The following is a 26009-nucleotide window of genomic DNA, read 5'->3' as shown; positions in this document are numbered from 1 at the left end:
ACACATACCAAACAAAACTTAAACTTAAAACCAGCAAATTAAAGGGGTAAATTCGGTCATCCTTTACTCCCTCTTACACTTTTCCAAACCTCTTGCAGATACTTCTTAAATGTCATTTAAATTAAATACAGTGCCAGAATGATTTGCACCAGATTTGTTATTAATAACAAGACATAGAAGATTCATCTTGATGTATCATATTTCAATTAAACACGATTGTGAATTCCAGTATGAAAATATGCCAGTACTTCCTAAGTGAAAGCATTACAACAAATAACCCCCCCAAAAATTTGATACGCTCCTCACATTAAGCTTTTCTTTGCTTTAAGAAGTCTTGAAATGCAGCATGGGCGACTTTATTTGTGACACTGGACCACAAAACCAGTCATGAGGGTCACATTTTTGAAATTGAGGTTTTAAAGTTGAATAAGCTTTCCATTGATGTATAAGACAATATTTGGCCGAGATACAACTATTTGAAAATCTTGAATCTGAGGGTGCAAAAAATCAAACTATTAAGAAATCGCTTTTGTTTTTTTGGTGTTTGTGGTTAGATGAAAATTAATAAACAAACAAACAGACAAACAAAGAAACAAACAAGTATATCGCTTGTAATGTTTTCCAAATAAAGTCCTTAGTAACACATATTACTAATAATACTGATTAGCATTAAAAAATGTATAATTTTGACCCATACAATGTATTGTTGGCTATTGCACCAAATATACCCATGAGACTTATGACTGGTTGTTGTCACAAGTATGGAGCTAAACAGTTGCAGTCGCTACAGGTCTCCCACTCTAAGCCAAATGTCAAAGTCCCAAATTTCACTGACTAAAAAGCTGGATTTCCATGACCTGTGTCCAGGATGCCATGAGCCTGGATAATGTAGTGTACACAATGAGTTTATAAAATTAGCTTAAATGCCTGAAACGAATAAACAATCCCAATAAATGGCTGTTTAGTTTGTAGTGTCTATTGAAATCAGTGAAGCCCTTGACTCGGAAACGACATTCCGTATGCTGCAACTTAACAAGCAGATTGAATTTTGATAAAACGAACATTTAAAGCAACAACAACAGCAAAAATCCCTGATATTCCATGACTTGGACAAAAAAATCCCTGAATTTGACCCAGCCACTATGGTGAAAGAGCACACTGGAATATTTCATCTTTTGTGTTTCATGGAAGTAAGAGTTTAGAACAGCACAAGGGTGAGAATATGACACAATTTTCATATTTGGGTAAACTATTCATTTAAACGTGTAAACAGAAGAATAAAGGCGTACTTGTTTCTGAGCCAGATGATCTGTGGTTTGGGGTTGCCCTCTGCCCTGCAGGTGAAGTACACAGTATTCCCAGAGGTTACGTCAACATCCTGAGGCTCAGATGTGATCCGAGGCACTTCTGCTTCAGACGTCCAGAAGAAATCAGATAAAAGTGGACAGGAATTGAAAAAAAGAGATGGGTTTGGTATGTGAAAGCTTTTAGAGTCAAAAGCATTGAAGGGCTTATACTGTATGTAGTGGCGCTCTGTACACATAACATTTGACATTCTCCTCTTGCCTCACTTCCTCTGCAAATTCGCCTGCTTATCTTGGTTAAGAGCCAGACACGAGCTGATTGTGTATATTGTCATGAAGGCTGTTTCAAACCCCAAATATGATCCATCAACACCACTGTGCACATAGTTAAGCATGTTCCTGAACCATCTGGCACAAACCTGTTTACACTGGCGAAACTAAAAGTTATTTTGTAAGACAGAAGAGGCAAACATGGGCATAGTTTACACTACATTTATGCATCTGAAATCTGTATATTTCATCATGTAATTACCTCATGTTGGTTCAAGCCCATACAGATTTTTTAAATGAAAGATTTGTCAGAATATGATGCTGCTACTTTATATTCAAGAGTGACACTGACTAAAACACCATACGTGACCCGTGCTGGCAAAATGAGTCGAAATGCACACGGTTTAATTTTGAGCTAAAGGCAAAAGACAGTATAAATGTCGATTTTGGTCGAAATTGAGGTTTTCACAGTGCACACCAGGAAGCATAGATGACTATTTTCATGCCACATGGTCCTGTCAACCTGTTTATTCATTTTGGATATCTGTCACTAAGAAACTTTATTATTTTGGGCTGTAGAATCCTTTTATCTCCATCACTCTGTTTACCTGGCAATAGTACAGAAATCAATAACTATTCCAACCAAATATAAAAATACACTTCTTATAACTATCGCTAAGAATATCATTTTAATAAACTGGAAATCTAAAAATTGTTTACATATTAACCCTTGGACTCTTATAGAATACATTACATTAGAAAGAAATACATCCACCAGTAAAAAACTACACCCTCATTCACCCACACCTGGAACCCATTTCTACAATATTTTAGTATACTAGACGCCTGAACCTGGATACACGCACAATCTCCCAACTATATAGTTATATAATTTATTTATTGATTAATTGATTTTCCAGGCAGAACAATAAAATATGAGAATGAAAGAAATTGAAATAGGAATCTATATATGTGTGATATATTATGTCTTTGTATATAATGATATTGTCAATACACTCGTTTATAAATATATGATTATAATGTATATTGTTATTATGTAACCATTATTATTATTATTACACATTGTAGTATACACATAGCTTTATACTATCCTCACTCATCTATCTAGTTAATTAATAGTCTATTTTGGTTATTTATTATTATTATTAATACTTTATGTGTTTTTTATCTCCTCCATCCCCCCTCTCCTTCCCCTACCTTTTCCCTTTACATACAGACAAACGTCCACGGACAAAAAATATATATATATTTTAGTGACTGAGGGCGAGTGACAATACTGTTTACTGGCGCGAGCATCTCTCACACTGTCCCTGGGCCACGGGGCAGTCCTTTATGTTGACGTCATCCCTGCGGTACTCTATATCACTAATATTATATCAAAAGTCCTCAGGTTTTCTGTGTGTTGCCCTTTTTGGAGCTTGACGATCAGTGTCCATTATATGAAAAAAGATCTCCCGGACATTCAGCCAAACATCATTCAAAGACAACTAACATGACGTAACCGACATAAAAGTCGGGATGGCTGGTGCTGCTGTGTTTTGACAGGTGCCCCTGGCCTACGTGTGCTGTGTTTTATGTATAGAGGGGGTGGGAGAGCCGAACTCTGTCAGACTCATTCTTCTGCAGGGCCAAAAGGGCCGTCTGATTACTGCTACAAGCCTGAGCAAGTCCATCCACCAAAACCACAGCAGCGGTCTAAGATCCGCAAGAATGTAGAGACTACTCAATCTTAGTTAAACATAGACAGTGAAAGCATTTGGTTAGTTCCTTGTTTACAAATCTCTTATGGCGCTTTTCCATTGCATATTACCCCACGGTTTAGGTCGGGTCAGCTCACTTCACTTTGACTTGGTTAGCTTTTCCATCAAGTTAAGTAACACTTTGGAGTGGGAGGGATTTATTAGCGTGTCGTTATATTTGCGCTGCCTACTGCTGTGACATCATACAAGTGAGAGCATTGTTGTACATTCCCATACATTTATTTATTTCTCACTCCGACACAAAATTAAAATTGACCACCACAAATAGATGTTTGCACATCGCGTTTATCACTACCTCTGTCTCACATGACAGTTTCTGTTCAAACACCTGTGGCATCAGTCTGAGCCTCATTTAAGTTCCATTTAAGCATATATGTGAACGTAGGCATCACGAATGTGCCGCCATAAACTGCAAGCCTGGAAACTGTTATGGTGTTCCTGATTATCAACCTGTGGATGTTAGTCATCGCTAAAAGGAAGTTTGGGAACAGGTTTACTTGAGACAGCGCAAGCTAACACGAAGGTAAAGCTAATGTTTAACATTATAGTGATGACGCTGGTAATGACGATTCTCTCAGACCAATCAGCGATCTACAGTGTTTTCGCATCACATTTTGGTATCAGCTCGGCTTGATTGGAACCCCAACCAAAGTGGTACTAAAAATGTATCAAGTACTACGTACTGCACCCATAGGGTTCCCACACCTTAGTTAACTTCAAATTCAAAGACCTTTAAGGACTTTCCAGGTCCAATACCCTCAAATTCAAGGACTAAATGTGTGGACACATTTCAAGTGAGAGCAAGGTTACATCGGTTATATCAAATTCAACCAATGGTGATGAGGCTTAACGACAAAGACAGGGTGACGCGGGAGCCAAGAAGTATATCGCTATCTGAAATATTGCCAAAGATGGCGTTACAGGGACGCAGGAAGTATGGCAAGGGAGACGCAGCGTCTCGTTCCCTTCTCAGGAAACAACAGTTACATACGTAACCAGAGACGTTTTCATGTGTCAAACACAACTATGCAAAAAAGCATTTTGGTATGAATCAACATTCGCATACAGAAGATATTAGCATTTAAAGCGAACAGTTTGGCACGTGTGCTTAAAAGGCTAGACATTTTTAATATTATCCTACACAACACAGGGAATAATATGGATTTTTTTCCAGAAAACTCTTTGGATAAAATAGATTCAAGCACTTTCAATGACTTGTATCTATGTATGTTTTTTTTTCTTTCAAAAAATTCCCAGGGCCTTGAATTATTTCCCCCAGATTCACAAACTTTTAAGGATTTCAAGGACCCGTGATCCAGTGGAAAAACCCCCAAATGTAAGTTGAACCGCCCCAAACCGTGGGGTAATATGCAATGGAAAAAGTTACATTACTTACAGTAACTTAGAACTTGATTCGGAATCACTGGATTGGTGATTCACCCTATATCAGAAGCTCAATCTGGGGTTTATCTTTTAACACTGATGTCACAAAACCCCTACATCTGTGTTTGTTCCACAAATTCTTAAAACAAAAATTATCCTGTTTGACCCACAGCTTGAACAAAGAGGAGGTGTAACATATGAACAACCACATCTGGGAATTCACTCCATTCGGCATCTGTTAGATATTACGTGATGACTACATGCATAAAGACGTTCAGACCGGTCCGACTGAGCCATTGCTGTGGATGTGGTGACCGTTCTAAATATTTACACTCGACTATATGGGTTTTGATTTGTGTACATTAGTGAGTGAGGTGTGTTTATGAGTGCGAATGGTCTCACCACAGCTAAGCTCCACTGCAGTAAGAGTTGCGACCGAGCGTCCTTGCAAGCGGCTGGGAAAGTCGCACGTAGCTGCGGCCTGAGCATTACCGGACTCTGCGTACTGCTTCAACAGATCGGCCAACCACAGCAACTCACAGTCACAGTTCAGCGTGTTTGAGTCCAGACGCCTAAAAAAAAAAAAAAACACCCACATAAGCAAAATTCAAATGTTCATATTGTTGATCTGTAAACAACTATAACCATTTTCAATGATTCTGTTTTAGGTCACACATACTGGATGTTTGTCACAAGTAGTAAACCTTTTTTTGTTGGTAGGTAATGACTGAATTTCCCACGCGCTACCAACAGAAGTATATTTCATGTCTGTGCAAAGCACTGCAGTATATGAAAATTAAATCTATGTCAATGGTATGGCACAATAATAATACAATTAAAAACAATTAAGGATAAAAATTGTGCATGAAAAAATGAATTATTGACTTCTGGGTATAACTTTTAAGCACCCAACTTTTACAAACTCTTTCATACCAATGAAGGCAGATTGAGGAAACAGATACTTCATCAAGCTGTCAATAAACATTCATAAATATATCTTTTAGATGGAGTAATCCTTCATATGAATACTTACAGTCTCTTCATGGACTGCAAATTGGAGAACGTTCCTAAAGTCAAATGAGTTATTCTGTTGTTGTGCAAAAATCTGCAACAGACATCAATAAGAAATACACAGATTAATCTTGCATGACAAGAGCAATGACAGAAGAAAACAAATGTATAGTAATTCATTCATCACTACTGCCAGGGTTCCCAATCTAAGCCAGATTTCAAATTCCATGACTTTTCCCCGAATTTCCCTGACTAAAAAGCTGAAATTCTATGACCCAAAATGTACGGAAGGACATTTAAAAATGTGTTTCAGTGGTTTAGTCATGTTTGCTTTAGTTAACAGGTACAGGTGACTGCATTTGACTTAAGTGATTGCCAGATGAAGAGCGGTAAGACACTAAATTAAATGCCGCGGGATGAGATATTTTTGTAGGCAAAGCCCAGAAGCGATTTAGCATTTTAGCACTTCCAGTTCCACAGTCCCAAGTCAAGTTTTTTTTTGAATGGGGTTTTGCTTAAACCCAAGATCTGGGGTTACCATAACCTCAATGTATTTTCATGTTTTATTCTATGACATAAAACTGATGGGCCAACCTTCCGATCTCTCTGATAACGCCAATACGGATGTGACTTAAACTGCAATTCAACGACTGGCCACTAGAGGCTGGCTCCAAAGGAAGTCAAGTCCCATAGACCCCCATGTTAAAATGGCCAACTTTACAGCAGAAAATAATGTGTTTACAACCTGTTAAAAAAAGTGTTTTTGTTCTATAATAGCTAATTTTCCCCTTCATGAGGGCTGTGAGGGGGGTGAATTTTTTGTAACTCATTCGTTTAAATTATAATAAACCTTAAAGTTCTGCATAATTAAGGGCGTGGCCAATTGAGTGACGGATGAACTGTCACTGCTGTCGATCTAGGCAGGTGTGGTTTTAGCAACCAGTCACCTCAGCTTCACCCACGTCCCACCTCTTTACCCATTTTCAGTTATCAATGAGTGACGCGATGCTAAGATGGCGACGGCAGACCCTGCAAACAATAGGCTGCACTACTTCCTGAACTTCAGCCAGCTCCTTGTTCCCTGTCTGCCATTATTGGACAAACTGATTAATCCAGGTGTGTCTGATTATTGTTGTTGTGACTACTGAGGTCAGGCACACCTGGATTAATCAGTTCGTCCAATAAATGGCAGACAGGAAACAAGGAGCTGGTTGAAGTTCAGGAAGTAGTTTGCTCCTTTTTGTATTTTTCTGGCTGACACCTGTGACTTTCTGTCATTTTAAAATCTGAAATTTTGATGAGGAAATTTTTTTTTTATTACATTACCAAGTGACCAAAAGGCAAATTGGTAAAACAAGCAAAAAATGACATTAAGTAGCACTAAATGATGGATTACATTTTCTTAAGGAAATGTAAAAGTCTGTTTTTTTCTTTTCATTTTTAGTAAATACACTAGCCTGGGACCTCATTTGAATTCTTTGGATTTGATTTAATATCATGTTTTTGTACTTGGTATTTTCTCAAAGCCATTGTGACGGTTTCTGGCAGTGCCTCTGGAGAACAGAGACGTTTAATGAGGGAGATTACGTAAGCATTTGGCTATGACATTCATGCCTGATTCTGGCTACAGGAAAAGGGCCCTTGAAGTGATTTTAATCATATTAATCTATGACGTTCCTGCCAGTGTGTCTATATGTCCTGCAGAAGGTCCACAGGGATGTTCCTCTTTTCTATCAATGTCACTTTTGCATGCAATGCACAACTGACCACAACTACTCCAATAAACATTAAGAATGTTCTCGTTCATTAAACAGCATCCACATGCAGTTCTCTTCATCATCACCCACTGGGTTTTAATGCACTCCTCTCCTCTCTCTTATGATAGACTTTCTGAATTAAATACTAGCTACACTTCATCAACAGCATCTGTAAACAAATGAGAAACATGTTTACAGAAATGCAAACATGTTTCTGTGGAAGTGACTGTACTAAAGGCCAAAAGCAGAAATATAGAACACATTTTTAAACAACTTGCATGAATGATTTACTAAAAACATAATTTCCTGAATAGTTATGAATAGTTATGTCTGTTCTTGGCATTTATGTGCAAATACAATGCAAACGTTACATGCAAAGTTTAAATGCTTTTTCCTGTACTTTTTGAACAGTGTAACAGATAATACATTCAAAACATTTATTTGCAATCGCAGGATGCAGATGTTGTCCATAGATCTTCGTTTAATCTTCTTTAAAATCCAGCACTGAGCACAGTTAGCACAAGTGTCTGTTCGTCTTTAAAAGACATCAGAATGTGTGTGGGTGAATTTCTGAAGTCATTCAGCGCCACAATCGCCAAACATTGGGACAGAGGGCCAAGCAGAAGGAGAGAGGCAGAGATGGAAAATACATTTTTCAATTGAACTTGATTGCGCAACACAGACTGGTTTCAAGTTGTATTTTGCATGGTGTTACTTGAAAATGTTGTGTAGTGATGTTTTCTGCTCTGATAGTTGGGATGCATTATTGAAATATCACAAAACATGTAAATATTCTACACCCAAAACCTGGCGGCATTCTGCAACTTAATATCTTGAAGCAGCCATTGCAATGGACATGAATGCTCAGTGATACAATACAGCAGCCACCAGCTTGCTATTGGGGTGTTGGTGTTATACTACAACAGATCAGCAAAGCTAGGTGTTTACCAACAATAAACGACCCAACACAGGATCAGGATAGTTAAAAAAACTTGTTATAGAGAGACCAGCATCCAAAACACAACATATGACCAGTAATGGATCACTGGTTATATGGCTTATCAGAAGCTGCAGATACATTTGGAAAAAATCATTTGAGTACTCCAGAAATCTAGAAATTTTCGTTTTTATATTGTCTAAGGCCTAGCCCACATGTACACGGGTATTTTTATAAACAGAGTTTTCCCTCCTTCGTAAAAAAAATCTTTGTGTCCACATGAACACAGAAAAACCCTGTATGAAGCGCTATCAATAGCATGCCAAACCAACAGATGCCAATATATCCCTAACTGTAAAACCATGCTGGCCAATCAAAAGCCATTGCATAGTTTCCCCTCAGCACGTCACAGGCCAAAAAATACACGACAATGCTGCAACCAGAGTTTCTAAAAATCTTGGCAGGAGTTTTTATAAAAGTTTGGTTTATTAGTCAGCTGATAGTGCGTTTGCATGTGGACAAACGGCCAAACTGCATAGAAAAATGTACGGTTTTGAAAATACCTGTGTACGTGTGGCCAGGGCCTGAATTACACCCAATCTGCTTGATTCATCTTTCAGTGTAAAAATATTAGCTGACTACACAGTTACTAACATCAGACAATAACGTAAAAAAAATGTAAATCCTTCTCAAAATGAAGAATATCATTATTCCTCAAAACAAAGACTAACACACCCTAACAAGTTAAAACCTGAAGGGATCAGAGCAATTAATTTTAATTTTGAGAGACATGTGAGACTTACAAACGCTCAAGCTTGGGAAGATGAGAGAAAGACTCTGCCTCCAATGATTCAATGTTGTTGAAGTGCAGGTATCTGTGAAAAAAAGACAAAAGTCGTACTCATAACACTACAATGGCTATACATTTAGATTACAATCTCTTAATAAAATGTGCAGAAAATAGGCGTAAATATTTTTTATGCCTGCTTCCCTGTAAATAATTTAGTGTATTATTAATCTAGTGAACAACATCTGAGCCAGTTTGCCTGCAAAAGTCGTAAAAGTCTTTCTGGGTTATAGGCAGATAGACTTGAGATGAATAATCTACAGCGGGGAAAATACGTATTTGACACATTAGTATTTTTATCATTAAGGGGATTTCTAAATGGGCTATTGACACAAAATTTCCACCAGATGTAGCCATCAAGCCAAATATTAAATTCATACAACGAAATCAGAACATTTAAGTATACAAGTTGAGTCATAATAAATAACTTAATTTTTTTTATAAAGTGGATCAGCAAATTATTATTATTGGCTGGCAGGTGAGAAAACATCTTTTTGCATATTCTGAATGATAATTTATGTTTGTAAAAACATGGATTAAATGACATTACGTATAACTCACCATAATGTCATTATCTGTATAAATTATTGTAGTGATATTTGAACCCCAGTTCCCTTCCCCTTTAGTTCAATGAAAAAAGAAAATTGACCATTTTGCTAAACTCTTGTCATTCCATGGCCATACAGTCAAGTCGTAGAGATGAGGTAGTAGTTCACTTACAGTTGTTCTAAAGAGACAAGTCCCTTAAAGGCTTCCCGGTCTATTGTCTGGATTTCATTCTTGTACAAATAACTGCAAGAAGAAATAGTTAGAGGTATTAGTACACAATAGGAAATATACTGTCATATACAACATGTACTAACACTTTTAAAATATGCAGATATAAAAAATTTTTTTAGAGTAACTCTCTGTATGATGTACAGTGTAAATCTTTGCACCAACAGTACTGTATGGCTGGTGCAGCCTGTGGGAAACAGGAAGTGAAGTCTGTGCTTTTCCTGTCTAGGGACAGTGCGCTGGTGAGAATAAACGCATGGTCACACAAACCACATGATCCTCTGATCTCTAATGCGGTGACCTTAAGGACTGTGACACCATCCCACAGGAATATAATATTATAGCACACATGCACTGTCTTACCATATAAGCATGAAGTATTTTAATATTGAATATTAGAGATGTACACAATAATAAAACACTATTATACAAAGCTCATGGGAAGAAAACTATATGTGAAAAGGGCAGAATAACATTTATTCAAAAATACCTTTTCCAAAATGTTTATAAACAGATTTAATACCAGAGTAGCCCCTCTAAATTATCTAGGAGAACTTCAGATCATGGACAGTCTGTATGAGATATCAGACTTTATGACAATAATACTCTGTCTGAGAGTAATAGACAAACCAGGTGTGAAACCTTTGTTCTTTTCACCACAACCAAAGTTTGAGATTCTGTAATTGGCCTATGACCAACAAAGACAGGAAGTGGTGTCACAGACAAACTATTCCAGCTCCATCTGATTTCTGTCTGCATTTTTGGGTCAAGGCTTGCAGACAGATAATTTCACAGCACAGACAATTAAATTGCACACATGTCTGGGAGTTTCTCTCAAAGACTACGCCTCTTGTCTTTCCAAATAATGCCAGACACAAGTGAATCATTCAAAAATGCATGATGTGCATTATGCTGGCTTGTTGCTTACGAAGAAATAAAACCATTTAAACGCTACCATTCAAAGATTTACAGTCACTCATGATCTAAAAAATTAATTGATCTGAAGACATATTCAGAATATATCATTGTGTGAACAACATATACATTTCTTTTTCATTACAAAATTTTAAAAAAATATTTTTGAAATTGAAAAAAGAATGTAAACTTGATTTGAGAAAAAGATTTTAGGGTGAGATCTCAAGAAGCTGGTTGAAAAAATGACCAAAGACCAAAAGCTTAGAAGAACATTGAAGATGATAAAATATAACTCACAGATATTTAAGGTTTTCCAAATCTTCAAAGGCTCCTCTTGGGATTCTTCTGATATGATTGTTATTTAAAAGGCTTAAAGAAATAATAAAAACATATAAGACATCAAAAGAAATAGTTATACATTAAAGGCCCTTCTCAAACAAACCTTTAGGGTGCCTTTAAATGTTCAAATGTTTTTTCTCTGTATGAAGCTTCGTATGAACATGAGAGTAACTTTATTATCAATATCTCTGAAGGTGTTGAGTGATTTTCAACATCAGTTAAAAAAATGCAGTGATTGATAACAAGCAACATATTATGGGTGTAATCAGTCTATAGGAGATCTTATAGGACCTGCCAATGGAAGGTCTTGACAAAGACCAGAAGATCTGAGAATAAACAAATGTGATCTGCTATCAAATAAGCATTAGAAGGTGAATCAATAAAGGTGATTGAGTTTGACATGGAAGCACAAAAACACTTACAGTGTATTGAGGTTCTTTAATCGTCTGAAGGACCCTGGCTGTAAATCCTTGATTTTGTTGAATCTCAGGTCTCTGAAAAAAAGTTGAAAACATTTTATTAAACAAAATGGATATTATTGCCATCTGCATTAAAAATTTTACATACTTATCTCTGTCGTACAGATGAAATTAAATATCTATAACTAGTATTTTAAAACAAAACCTTGAAGCTCTCTCACTGTACAACATAGTAGACCTGGGCAAAAAATTGCCTGCGTTTCTCATTTGTGTCTCATCAGTAAAGCCGGTTCAGTGATTAGTAGTAAATCGTCATCACCTGCTTTCAGATGGAGCGGCATTTACTACACAGAGCCGTATTTCACAGAGAAACTATGCAAAATCGCATACAATATCTGAGAAGATTTTACACAATTATGAACACAATTTTGCGATCTTCTCTGTGAAATTCTGTTTATTTTCTGTAAGGTAATTTAAGGTAATTTACCGTGAATACATGATGTTTTAGCCAGGACCAACAAATTTGCTAAAGACTTTGGATATCTGTATTAAACCTGAGGTAAATGTTAAATTGGTACATCATTGATGTTGAAACAATCATTGGCTTAAACAGATCATCTGTAATGCAATCGATCCGTTGCACAAAGTTTTCATCATATTATGCTGATGGTAATTCATGTTTTAGTTCCTGCTATAACCGCTAGTGAAGAGAATAGCTGATGGGAAAACTCCAGCGATTTGTCACACAACATTAAAGGGTATCATACAACATCTGTTTAAATGGTTTATTGTGATGACATTAACATAGTTTGAAGGAGGAGGATTAAGTAAAGGATCACTTTTCAACATAGATCACAACATTCATTTGGTAGTCAATAGCCATAAATTACCAAATTGCTATGTAAACAGGGCATGTGCCAACTGGCCCTTAACAGCTGAGATACTGAGGGTCATCACAAGAACAAACCCTTCAAAGGCACTCAAGAACAATAGTGCTGTGTCTGAAGTGTCTCAGCTATCATGTCTGAGTCGAAGAATGCATTTTAATTACCAGCTCAGATTCTTGACCTCACAAATGTGACATCAAAAAAATCATTTGTTCCACATACCAGTTTGAAAAGTTACAATTATTATTGATCTCACAGTTCGATTGTGATCATAATGTCAATGATTCAATTAAATCCCGATATCAATCGTGTCGACTGAGCGCTTTACATCCTAAAGAACTTTCAACAGCCAAGAGAGAAAGAGAGAGACGTGCGAGCACTGTTTTTTAAATAATCGATTATTTGCTTTTATACATCGATGCAGTAATCATTTACATCAGCATCGCGATGCATCATGAAAATTATTATATTCAAAAGCCCTTTTTTGACTAATAATAATTATTATTCATTATTCAGACTCAAACAACTTACCCAAAACATTTACCTATGATTTACCCAAAATTTTGTTGATGATTTGTGACAGAAAGACAAACATACTAACATTAAACCCAAACTGACAAATAAGTAAACTATGGACTTTGACTCCAACAAATATACAATGTATATTCTACAGTATGTCACTTTAAATTTCTAATAATAAAACATAGCATTAACTTTCAGACAAATAAAATTGTCTACTGATTTTTTACACTTGCCAAGAGAATGGAACATGTTGGAAAATTTGGACTGTTTGCGTTTGCCAAGACTTTCTTGCTTACAGTTCAACACTGCCTCATTGAGCTTTTATCCGAGCGTCTGGTCATACTGTAAATGCTTAAAAAGATAAACAGCTATGCTTGACAGCCCCTCGGTCGAGGGATACCCTACTCAACCTCAAACACGAGCCCCAATCCGAGTCATGTGTACTGCAAAAACAAGTTCAGACATTGGCTGAACAGATTCCTACAGACCCTCCAAGCTGCCTCAGGCCCTTTAGTAAAGATCTTGCCTACTACACCACATAAAACACGGTCTCTCCACAGTGCTGGGAAAAGATTAACTCCAGTCACATTTATATAATTACTAAGAATAATATGGACTTCATTTAGCCTACACCCTAAAAAGTCTGAGAAATAAAAATGTGTCTTACAAGACAAGAAAATAACTATCTGCACTTTTTTAGCCAAAAGCAAAAGTTTTAAGAAGCACAAAATTATATTCATTGCTTAATTTTATATCAGCGAATAAATCAAAGAAAATTTTGTATACACAGCAGTCATTTGGCAAATGCTGTTGTATAAAGCAACTTCCAATGCATTTAAAAGTTTTTGTATGGGAATAAAATCCATGATCTTGTGACTTTATCCTAATAGAAAACACATCGGTTTAGGCATAATAACAGCTACTTGAAGCTGAAAACTGTCAGTAATACTTTACTGAAGGCACTGCTGCTTTGAAAGCTACGATACACTAAAGACGAAATTACTGTAAAACAAGAAGAAGTAAGTTTGGTGTAAGAGGGCGCACTCACTCTATCCAAACCAAACTGCACTCGGGCGCATTTGACCCCCAAAGCCTGGTTTGTTTGACTAGTGTGATCGCTCTGTTCCGCACCCGGGCACGGATTGGTTAATCGCGCCGCGGCCGGGTTGCAGAGGTGGACCGGAGCGCGGTTCACTTGGGCTCAGACGCGGAATGCTGTGGTGTGAGCGCAATCGCGCCTGAACGCGATTCAAAAGGTGAAGACGTCATTTGGGCGACCACTCACCTTCATCTGCCTTCGTAAAAATCTTTTGATGCGTGCAGCGGGGTTACGTGAATGTCCGAGCTGCACACGTGACAGATCAACTAAGCAATATGATGACATGTGAGAGGGCTGTCTGTAATCAAGCACCAAATGACTCCGAATAAAAATCACAGACTTATCATTATGGTGGGTTCCAGTTTTAAGAGAGCGCTTTACTTCCTGCTTTTTTCAAAACAATCGCATCTTAATGACGAAAGCGCGCCCGGACTCGGATCGATAAAAAGTACAGTATGGCCCTGTCCCAAATGGCGCACTTCATGTGGACTTTCGGTCTTGTGGCCTTAAATTGCGCTTTCTCGCTTGTCTACGAGTTCGTAGGGTGTCCCATCTGTAATTTTTACGTTTTGAAGTGTGCTCATTAGCGCCTCCTTTGCCCCCTTGATGCGGTCTTCAGCGAAGCCCGCACTGCAGCAGGCTTCGTGCACTTTACCAACCCAGAAGTCCTTGGGAAAGGGCAATCAGACCAATCAGACGATTGGAAGGGAGGAGTTCACACTGACGGGCAACTTCTCTACATATTTCCGGTGTGATGCTTGAGTCTGTCCCAAATACGACTCCGGTGCACCCACGTGGACTCGCATCAAGGGTCCCTAAAGTCTGGACTACGTGATGTCATCAAAGTGTGGACTCTGAGGAGGACAACAAGTCTGGAGTGTGCCATTTGGGACAGGGCCTGTGAGTACATGCACCTGGGGGAGTAGGGAGGAGTGACAATCGCGCTGGGGCATGGTTTGGTTTGGTTTGGATAATGTGAGTGCGCCCTAAATCTAAAGAATAGACTGCAGCTGAGCCTGGTCAATTATTACATCATGAGTAATGTTTCATCTCAGGTGGAGAACAAAAAGACAATAGAGGTGAGAAAGTAAGACTGAGGGCCCTATCTTGCACCCAGCGCAATTTACTTTGTCAGTGACGCATGTATCATTCGTATTTTTCACCGGCGCCCAGCGGGTTTTTCCCTCCACAGACGCACGTCGGCAAACTAGGGAATGAACTTGCGCTCCCTGGGCGGTTCAGCGCAAAAAAGGAGGCGTGTTGCGGCGCAAACCATGCCTGATGCTATTTTGCAGTTTCAAAAAACAACTGCGCCACTGACCAGAAAAAAAAAGTTTAAAGTCAGTGGCGCGTTGCGCGTTGTTCATTATGCTATTTTAAGGGCGGATGCTTGACCATAAGGTATAGCGTGCACAACGCGCACACACTTTGCATCTAATCTACACAGATGCAACAGTTATTTTTGCAAATCATAAATTGTTACACTTAAAAATATTAATACACGAGATAAGGGGAATCATAGTGGTGAGCATTGTGGTGATAGTTTTTATTTATTGTGTGGCTGCGTAAAAAAAATTCTCATGCAAATAACGATTAAAATATTTTCATAAGTTAATAATAATAAGTTTGTTGTGTGGCTGTGTTACGTTTATTTTATGTAAATAATAATTAAAATGTTTTCACAAGAAACCTTAATGTATATGAACTTGATTTGTAAGAGTACTTTGGGGTTGGACCTTGCTTGCGTTTCTTGGGTCCGATTTCAAAGCCCCCAAACCCTTTCAGCGGTGAGGGTGGACGCAGCGATGTCCTCTGCTGGCGTCAGGTCATGTGTAGAGGCAGATCCACCTCCCGTTACACGGCATGCCCGATTTATGCTGGCAAGCTTGGGATTCCCCCGTCTCCTGACATCATTGTAGCGCTTGGCGCAACGATATGCCAGCTGATGAGACTGTGGCTATTTCCTCTCACTCCTGTTTAACCTACGCTGATTTGGGCGGGTTTCTCCTATCCCCATACAAAATAACTTCTCTGTCTTTGACTGCTCTTACAAGAACGTCGGTCTCCTCAGCTGTGAACCGCTCCTGGCGTACGCCTGGTAAATCCGTCATAATAATAGCAACCCGCCATGGAACTTGCGCCCTTGCGTTTAAAGGGAATGTTGGATAGCGTTCTGATTGGTTTATTTGACGTTACGCCCAAACCACACCTATGAATAATGAACCTACTTCAGACCAACCTCTTATTGATTTGCGCCCGGCGCAAGAGTTATTTTTCACGCCGGGAAAATAGCAACAGCGCCCAAGATCCGCCCACAAACTCACTTGCGCGTTGCGCTTCGCACTTGCATTTCAGATCGTTAAAATAGGGCCCTAAAGGTGTATATAAATGGGTTGTGACTCACTGGCTGGTCTCCCTGTTATTAAATCAAGTTTTTATGGTTGTTTATATGCCTATGTGGTGTTTTAAATATGCCATAAGACAAACCACCAAATTCATCAATCAACAACACCATTGGTAAGTATTTTCTCCATAAAATTTGAGTTTTTTGGGGTTACAAACATGTAACCAGTCACATCATCACAGCCTAACGAGTGGATGAGTAGTTTGAGCCATAGATATTATGTATAGGTGCTGCATACTAGATTGTAGCATTGTTGCTTTAGCTCTGCTTCTGTGATGCTCACACTTGCAGTTTAAATGCTCTAACATGTTAAAATTACACATCAACGCTAAACAAATCAGTGCTACAAATGCTCAGTTCATGCATGGATTGTGTAAAACCGGACTTAGCAGTCATGCATCTGAAACTGCCCAATGTAGCATCTATTCATATTAATCTAATATGGTCCGAGGTGATGTGAAAGAATAAAACACCACATAATGCATTCTGTAGATCCCAGTAAAAATACTGCAATCTGTAAAATGCATTATGTGGTGTTTACAGTATTTTCACTGGGATTTATAGAATGCATTACTGTATGTAGCAACAGTATTTAATTGCACATACTGTTCTGTACTCAACGCCAATTGGGTTTTGCATTATGTGGTGTTCTACAACATTATTTGATCCAAATCCAAGAAATAATATTGCAAACACCAAATAATGCAATCTAAAAAATCCCAGTCAAAATACTCCAACCTCACGTACTGCAAGTGTAAAATCTGTGCAACGTTGCCTGTGGTGTAAGACACCAAAGCATTCCTTATGGAAAAAATCCATAGTTATCCAAACCTCCTTCATAATTCAGTCATTCTCTGGCACAAAATCACATTTCAGCATTCTGCAAAGTCAAGCTGTGCACATCATAGCAGATAAGAGAGCTGAACTGTTTTCAGCTAAAATGATGACAAGCATAATACAGACATACTTAATACAGACCATGCACAGCCAAAATAACACAACCACCACTGTAAAACATGTCCTGCTCATACACAAATATTGCATGAATCTATGGTATTACAGTAGTAAACTTTGAAGTACTATGGCATGTAAGCAATGGAATTACTCAGTACCATGTATACGGCTGGTTAATGGCAAGGGCCTCACGATACGATACATATCCGATACATTGCACTACTTTTTCTTTTTTCATCAAAAATGTAAAAAAAATAGAGCTGAATTATTTTCTTTTTTTCTTTTTTTTAAGCCAAAGTGCTTCCACACATCACCTTTGAAAGCTGCAGGTGTTTTTAAATTTTCTGTCATTTTCTCACCCACGCTAACTTCTGAGACATTTGCCGAATGGCCGCATATGACAGACAACTGGACAGTGACAACTACAGCAGCGGCGGAGGAAGTCGTTTGAAGCACACAGAGGGATTTGATGGGTTTTTAAAAATATCAATAGTAGAGATTGAAATTTCGATACACTATCGGGGGGAAATGTATCACGATAGTTAGCTGTATCGATATTTTTGCACAGCCCTAACCGTGTATTCAGTACCATAGTATAAACTTTAACTATATCAAATGTATTACCACATTACAGCTGATGGGCTTCACTGCAGATTATTCTCTGTGGACACAATGTGAACGGACAGACATGTGAGCTGATGCATGTCAACAGAAAACAGGATGTGATTTTGGTCCTTGTAGGCTTACATCCAGTCTAATGATATCACACGGGAAATTCCCCACTTCATATGTGTGATAAAGAGCAAGAGGGAAAATGATAATACAGCCAAGAGAAGATAGAGGAGAACCTTATCAACATTCTGCTTGCTGATAAAATTGTGGTCTGAAAACCGAAACTGTGGTCTTAAGGTGTGTGACCGGTCCGATTGTCATAATAGTTACCCTGTTGCTTAATGATGAGTAAATTCAACTCAAAGTACAAATACAGCTTGGACGGCCTATGCTAACATTTTTACTTTACCTCATTCTATCTGCTGGGTTTATGACTGCTAATGATATATTAATCTTTTTTTACCCATGATAACAAAAGATGCATTCAAAAATATTTGTACAAATATGCAACAAAAATATACAAAACAATTTTCAATCAAACCTTAGTTTAAAATAAAAACTCTTGACTCGGGACGCTGCTCAAATCCCTGCCATGCCACAGAACGCCACTCACATAGTCTGAGATTAAATAACATTAGATTTGTCCCAAATCATTAACGATTAACATAGTCTGAGAATGTGTGTCCGGTATGTGATACCTGCGAATTGTCCCACATGCGATGCAATGCTTCTCGCCAGATTTGCGACCTCCTTTAAAAGTTTTGTTACAAATGTAAATCCTATCAGTAAAGACTTTCAACATAAACATGAAGCACCCTCATGTTTATCATCCAAAAGTTACTGGCACAAGTTCAAACATTCAATGTTTATAGCAGGGGCGTTGCTAGACATAAAGCTCTACTGGGGCACGGGCCCCCCATTATTATTATTTTTTTTCTTGAAAGCCTGCGGTGTGCAAGATACAAATTCCTTTGCTTAACCCACTATTCCAACATTGCAACAAGTAATGGGAAAGACAAACATTTATTTAAAAATATTTAAGTATCATCTTCAAATATACCTATATACAGCATTATCAACATGTTTAAAGGCATAAAAATGATTAATAACTTCTTTTTTTATTTTTAAGAATATTTTCATTTTATGACTGCTACTAAAACAATCTATCTTAGTTACTGCTTATGTAATGACCTAGAGCTAGTGAACTAAATATTAATTTCATATCTGAAAATCCAGAACAGTATAACACAGTTTTTGTATGTGAACAATGCAATTTTATAGACTATTGAACATAAGTTTTCCTGAGATTTTTCCTCTAATGTTTGAGCCCTGACAGGGTAAGATGTTATGTGTCTTTACTCCCTTAAACTCATCATCTCTCATTTTTGCTTCCGTTTTCCTGCTTTGCACAAAACATTTCTGCTGTTCATCACATGCGTCAATGATCGGGTGAAAATAAGATTTTCATTATTATTTAGAAACTTACTTTAGTCTCGTGATGTTTTCATAAACCAACTCAATCGCGTGTTTGTATACGGCTGCGCACGGCAAAACAGTCGCGCACGGACATGAATGGGTGCGTGGACGCGGACATGAATTGGGGCGTGCACGCGTCAGTGCGACTGCTCAAAAGTGAATTGGCTAACTACATTGCATATAGATCCGTTTTGCCGCGATTGTCTTTATAAAGGAATATAACTGCTAAAATGTAAACTTGAGATTTACACAGGGGCACAAAAGATTTACACTGGGGCACGTGCCCCAGTAAAAGGGGTCTAGCGACGCCCCTAGATTATTGATCTTTCATCTAGTCACAGACATATGCATTTTAAAACAGTGTTTATTGTCTGGCTCTGTGCAGTTTGTTGGTACATGCAGTACCCTAACAGTCTGCAAATTATTTCCAGTGGTAAACGTCTTTACGTCACAAACACTTTTGATACGGTTTCACTTGTATTGAAACCAGAACATTCCTTTAACTGAAGTCAGTCAAATGGCACATGCGACAGATTAATTTTGTGTACAAATTATTCAATGCAGTAAAAACATATTTATGGTCAAACAAAGATCAAACAGTTGCCATTTAACTGATTAGCTATCCCAATTAGGAAATCTCAAGAATGCCGTAAATCTGCATTCCACAATACACATACAGTATAGCAATGATTTGCAATAACTGAATGATTTCAATACTTAAAGTATGCATAGTCAGAGTTTTAGGTTGATGCAGATAGCAGAGAGAATGGTAAGACAAAGAAAGTGATGCTTTCTTTTCTCAGAAAGAATGTGAAACATGTATGTTGTTGTATCATTTTTAGATTTTAAATATATTTTATTATTATTCAAGTAGATTTTACAAACTACTTAAAGCATTATTGTGTCCAGGGTTGTAGAAGCCGCACTTTCCAGCACTTTTTGGACCCAGTGCCAAAATTCCCGCCCGTGTTCTCTGGTTGTTACATTTGAGTGAACTAACATTCAGTCCATCACAAGTGGGTCACTCGTGCACGTCTGCCATGAGATTCAAAATCTTCTGTTACTTGATCTCATGATTTATTTAATTTACGACTCCTTTTTGGCAGTTTTGTGGACCTGTTAAATGCAACCCAGAAAGAAGCAGGGGACAATTAGGTCTACATTATGATTTGACCTTAAAGGGGTCATAGGGTGAAAATCAGACTTTTTCCATGTTTAAGTGCTATAATTGGATCCCAAGTGCTTCTATCAACCTAGAAAACATGAAAAAACAACAACACAGTAACTTTCTTTGGGTAAGCCATTTTTTGCAAGCATGTGAAAAATTAGGTTGTTCAGATTTTGCCAGTTTTGTAAGGTAGGTAGCAAGGCCAATTACAATAATACCACACCTTTATCTGCACTATCCAACCACGCCCACATTTATTAGCTTTTTGGGGTTTTTCAAAGCAGTTTTACAAAGATAATGCATTCCGAATCGATAAGTAAGATGCTGTATCGATGCGCGCATCGTCAGGAGTTCATGGCGATGTATCGTCGTATCGATATTTGAACACAGCATTAATATCATGTTTGGTCATATGCAGACATGGAAGTTTAAGAAATGATCTCTGTGCATGTTATGGGAGAATGCAAGTACATGCAAGTAATTTTTTTGGCCTTTGAAGTTCACATCACCTCAGAGCTGTCCCTCCCACTTATCGCACCATTTAGTGAGTTATTGCATTTTCATCAATATCATAGAGATTAATCACAAATCAATCCATCTCTTCTGCTCAGTCGTACTTTTACGGGTCAATTTATGTTCTAGCATGCCACACAACAGGTTTAAGCTTCACTTTCAGCCGTTTAATATTTAAATAGTGTAGCAAACTCTCTGCACTGGCAGGAGTGCCAGGAGTGTTCTTTAACTGTAAAAACTCTCTGGCCCTTTATCTCTTCTGCACAAATTAGCAAAGCTTTAGGGATTTTACCGGCTTTACATTGCTCAATGGGAAAGTGAATGAATGCCTGACAATCCCTGACGGCAGCAAATTCCACACAGTGGTGTTTCCCTCTTTCTTACTCACTGAAATTCATAGGATTCTTACTAAGAGCAACTACCGAAGAGACAGAAGAGGTGTTCACTTTGGTGATAAAACATTTATTTCTTTGGGGTTCATTTTAATCGTTTTCAGCATGCTCTGTTGTCATTGTGGTGTTGACTCTCTTGTTATTTTATTAATGATCCCATTTTTGTTTCAATGCCCACATCTGAGCTGTCTGTACCTTTCTATTTATCCCCTATTTATTCTCCTTCTGTTTGCTGTCTTGTGCCAGATCGGTATGTTCAGTGTTCTTCAATTAAGCTTCAGTACAGTCTTGTCGTGTCTAGTCTCTTGGCTGCATGCTATTTTTGTATTCTTTTTTAGTTTCTCTCTTCTCTATCCACGCCCCATCAAGCTTCTTCCTCACCACTTCTTGCCCTGGCTTTCTCCAGAATCGGCTTCCCATCTCCAGTCCACCACAACCCTGCTGTCGCCTTTTTAGCCATGCTGCGCCTCTCATGGAGTTCCCTTCTCCTGCACGGCCTCCTGGTGAGTCGAGTCCTGCGCTCAGACAAATCTGTCCTGTCCCCTATCCTCAAGCGGATCTACCGTCTCTGTTGTGTTCCTGTTTGATTGTTCCATAAATCTGTTTTGCACCTGCAAATGAATCCTGTCTCAGTTCCAAACAAGAACAGCAAACTGTTTACAGTAAACCTTACTGAACATATTGAATATAAACCGTTAGCTACTGCAGTGTCTCTCATGCCATATGAAACATCAATGACTTCTGATACAGAGATATGCAGAAATATGGGGGAAAAGATTAAGATTTTGCATGGATTAATACATATCAGCGTATTACTCACACTCAGCTAGAACAGAACATCTAGGATTATTTGTGGGAACTATCCTAAAAATGACTCAATAAACACAATGGCTCCATTATTCTGGTTTTCAAAAGTTTATCATTCAATTCAGAGTCAATACGTGAGAAAGTGTTTCGAAAGAAGAATTCAGATTTAATTTAGCATGAAAGATATTAAAATTATCCACATTAAAATTTCTATTTTGTCAACGTGACAGGTGTTTAATCTCTTTTACAAAACACTGGGATGAAAACTAAGCAAATAAATGCAATAACAGCTGCTGATTCAAATTAAAATGTCCTTTGCCTACTTTTCAGGCCAAAATCTTCCCCTGATGTGAATAGGCCTGTAGCTGTTATAGTAAAGCTGTGGTGTAAAAATCTTCACACACCTGTCAAATTACTTACAATTTAAAGGCAAATCATAAATTAACAGTGACACATGGTGTCATGGGAGGTGTTAGGGAGGAAAAGGGATTTAGTTTTACACAATGTGTGCAGGACACTTCTGAAATGGCAGGAACATAAATTCTAGATTGGGTCAACACTTGTCTTTAGATGGGGCAAATTTCAAATGCTAAACTTTTAATGCATTTTGGCTAATGCATTTTTGCATGGAGTCCTCCATGTTTAAGGTCACTTGAGTTGATACTTGAGATTGAAACCCAACAGGAAACATACCTCACTTGTTATTTACATATTTTCTTGTTCTTTTTTACCACAAAAACAACACAAATTGACATTAAAGACATAAAGGGGCTGGCTAATTTAACCTACTGTAAATGAATAACAACAATTTCTTGGCCTTTCATTTTCAAAGGGGTCCCAAATGTACACTTCTAGACACAAGATGTGAAAAAGGTGACGAATAGGGCTTCCCCTCCCTGCAAGAATTTTTTTCTATTTTAACATGTAAACAAAGCATTGGTGCAGTCTGGAAAGAAACTAAAGGAAACTAGGGCTGTCACAATGATTAAATAATCATCTCATCACAATTGTTTGACCACATCACGATGATTTCAGATCACCGCGATGATTGCACATCTCTCTTTAAAAACACAAGGGGGGTTGCAGTGCCTGCATAAATGAGACAGTATCAGATTACTTTTAAAAATGTGTTATGTGGATTAATATTTACTGCCAGATAAACCTTGCAAAAGATTTGATTAAATAATCACAACAATCAGTGAAAAATATTTCACAAACAAAAAATGTATGGGAATTAAATGTCAAAGCAATAAACAGGATATTAATCGTCATAATCGGCACAATTTATTAAACAATTAACCGTTAGCCAAGTTTCATAATCGTGACAGACCTAACTGACAAGATTTGCTCCAAGTAAAAAGACATTTATTAGTGGTTGACTGATATGGGTTTTTATGGCTGATGACTATAGCAATATTAAGAAAGCCATATGGCCGATATAAAGCAGATATAACCCAAATGTATAATTAAAGTATAATATTTCTTTGTTTTTTGACCTGCTTAAATTAAACAAATAGTCTTGCCCGGTTGCTGATTGGAAAATACTCTAGAACCATCAACAGCAACACTGAACAGTAGTGAAAGTTAACACACGTGTACCTGATAAAACTGGCTCACATTAGGACCAGGTGACCATGTTAAAACCATCTGATGCAACAATTTTATTAAAGCATATGAGCTTTTTAAATAATTAAACCATAAAACACCGTCGACAGGGTTAACTTATATCTGGTCTCTGTTCAGTTTATCAGCGGTGTGTCAGCATAGAGATGTCTGGATGAGAGAACCGGTGTCTTGCAGACAGATGTGGTTTATGGAGAACACACTGCACGCCCGTCATGTTTGAGACACTCGTTTGCAATCACAAATCTCAATGGAGGCCTCTGTTAGCACAGATGAATTGTGGGTCAGGAAACAACTGCATACGAATGTCACAAGGGACTATTAAAACCAGCAGGGGAACGTATTGCAAATTTAGTGCATTTTGGGATCTGTTTTCTCTGTCTTACAATAATACGTGTATAAGACGTCACGTGCCACATCTGTATTTTCAGCAGAGAGTCAGAGACGTTAGATTTACAAAAGCATTGTAAATCCAATCAAGGGCTAATCGATACTGTTTATACTGTGACTGAGTACTACAAACAGCACAGCTTTAACACAGAGACCCACATACAAGAGTCCATTAAACAAGCCATTCATTCATCATCAGTCAGAAAACACAATGACGTTACTGTTGAATGTGCATCAAAGCCACGAAGTCAACTACACTTTAACCTATTCATAGCTCGCCTTTGCCTTTTGATATATTTGATAAAAGTTAAATCTTTAAAACAAGGCCACAGACATTGCTTATACGAACAGTATGCTGATATGTTGATCTCAACCAGTAACAGGTACCGCTGAAGAGAGTGCAAAGTCAGGGCTGTGTCCCAAAACTGTGTAAGATGCCTATGTAGATGTTTTAGGTAGTATGGGAGCATACAGCATTTATTTTAGGCCAACACAAAACTATGTTTGGCCATATTAGGTGCAGGCAGTATTTTGGCCGTAATAGGGACGCTTTGATTATTTAGTGTATTTTGCCCATTCTAGTGGTCGACTGGTATGAGATTTTTAATGGCTGATATAAGGCCGATAACACTTGTAATTACAGTAAATAAGAGACAAACAGAAAATTGGTGAAACTACATAAACATTTGTTATACAAAACATTTTATTTTTGTTTAAAAGCAGAGGGTCTGTTCTTTCATTTGATATATTGAATGTATATTTAAAGAAGAAAATTTTTTGGAAAGCATTAAACTTTTGTGAAAATCATTTTTAAAAAATGCTGTCGCTAGCTGACAACCTTTTAAAAAAGTACTTGCTGGGAAGTACTTAAAACATATTTACATAAATAATAATTTCAAATAGTGCAATATATCGATCTATCACTAATTCTAGGTCCAACATTTGGTCATTATATGCGCTAGCTTTCAGTCCCTTGTCTTTATGCTCTTCTCTTCAACTCAGTTTACACTTGTACACAGCTTTGTAGACCATACTTATAATTGGCTAACGTACCAAGACAAACTGATGCAGGCATTTGTAAGTTACTTTGGATAAAGCATCTGCTAAATGAATAACATGTACAGGTAAACGAGTGATCTAAGCTATTTGAGTCATATGATGCCCAAAAATGCTGTCTATGTAGGGAGCTCACTAGCTTTAGAGACACAGCCGCTGTGTACGCGAAACAAAGACTCGTCCAGATGAGTAATGTTTCACAGTAAATCAGTTCAGAGATCAAGGCATTGAAAGATGAAGAAAACAAAACCAAAGGCAAGAAAACTTTATAAACTGTCACTCAACACCGTCTGTTTTCACTCAGTAACCGGCGCGCACGTCACACCGCAACAAACCATAAATTATGATAACAGCAACGACTTCAAA

The 26009-nt window shown here is 37.8% G+C and overlaps 2 protein-coding genes across 2 annotated transcripts in view; one reads left to right on the top strand and one right to left on the bottom strand.

Moving 5' to 3' along the window:
* The window catches only part of pxdn (peroxidasin), a 45201-nt gene that overhangs the window by 18781 nt on the left and 411 nt on the right, over positions 1–26009 (bottom strand). The window contains exons 2-8 of the mRNA XM_065267320.2: positions 11744–11815; positions 11280–11351; positions 10011–10082; positions 9247–9318; positions 5772–5843; positions 5141–5310; positions 1290–1407 (exon numbers count right to left, since the gene is read on the bottom strand). Of these exons, the coding sequence (XP_065123392.1) occupies positions 1290–1407; positions 5141–5310; positions 5772–5843; positions 9247–9318; positions 10011–10082; positions 11280–11351; positions 11744–11815 (648 nt within the window). The remainder of the gene's footprint in view (positions 1–1289; positions 1408–5140; positions 5311–5771; positions 5844–9246; positions 9319–10010; positions 10083–11279; positions 11352–11743; positions 11816–26009) is intronic.
* The window catches only part of psen1 (presenilin 1), a 187453-nt gene continuing 174581 nt past the window's right edge, over positions 13138–26009 (top strand). Inside the window, exon 1 of the mRNA XM_073812487.1 lies at positions 13138–13149. The gene's annotated coding sequence lies outside the window, so the exon portion shown is untranslated. The remainder of the gene's footprint in view (positions 13150–26009) is intronic.

This window comes from Paramisgurnus dabryanus, chromosome 17 (genome assembly GCF_030506205.2).
Source record: "Paramisgurnus dabryanus chromosome 17, PD_genome_1.1, whole genome shotgun sequence".
In the NCBI taxonomy this organism is placed as follows: Eukaryota; Metazoa; Chordata; class Actinopteri; order Cypriniformes; family Cobitidae; genus Paramisgurnus; species Paramisgurnus dabryanus.
The sequence above is the reverse complement of the archived record's forward strand: the minus strand, read 5'-3'. Positions and strand labels throughout refer to the sequence as shown.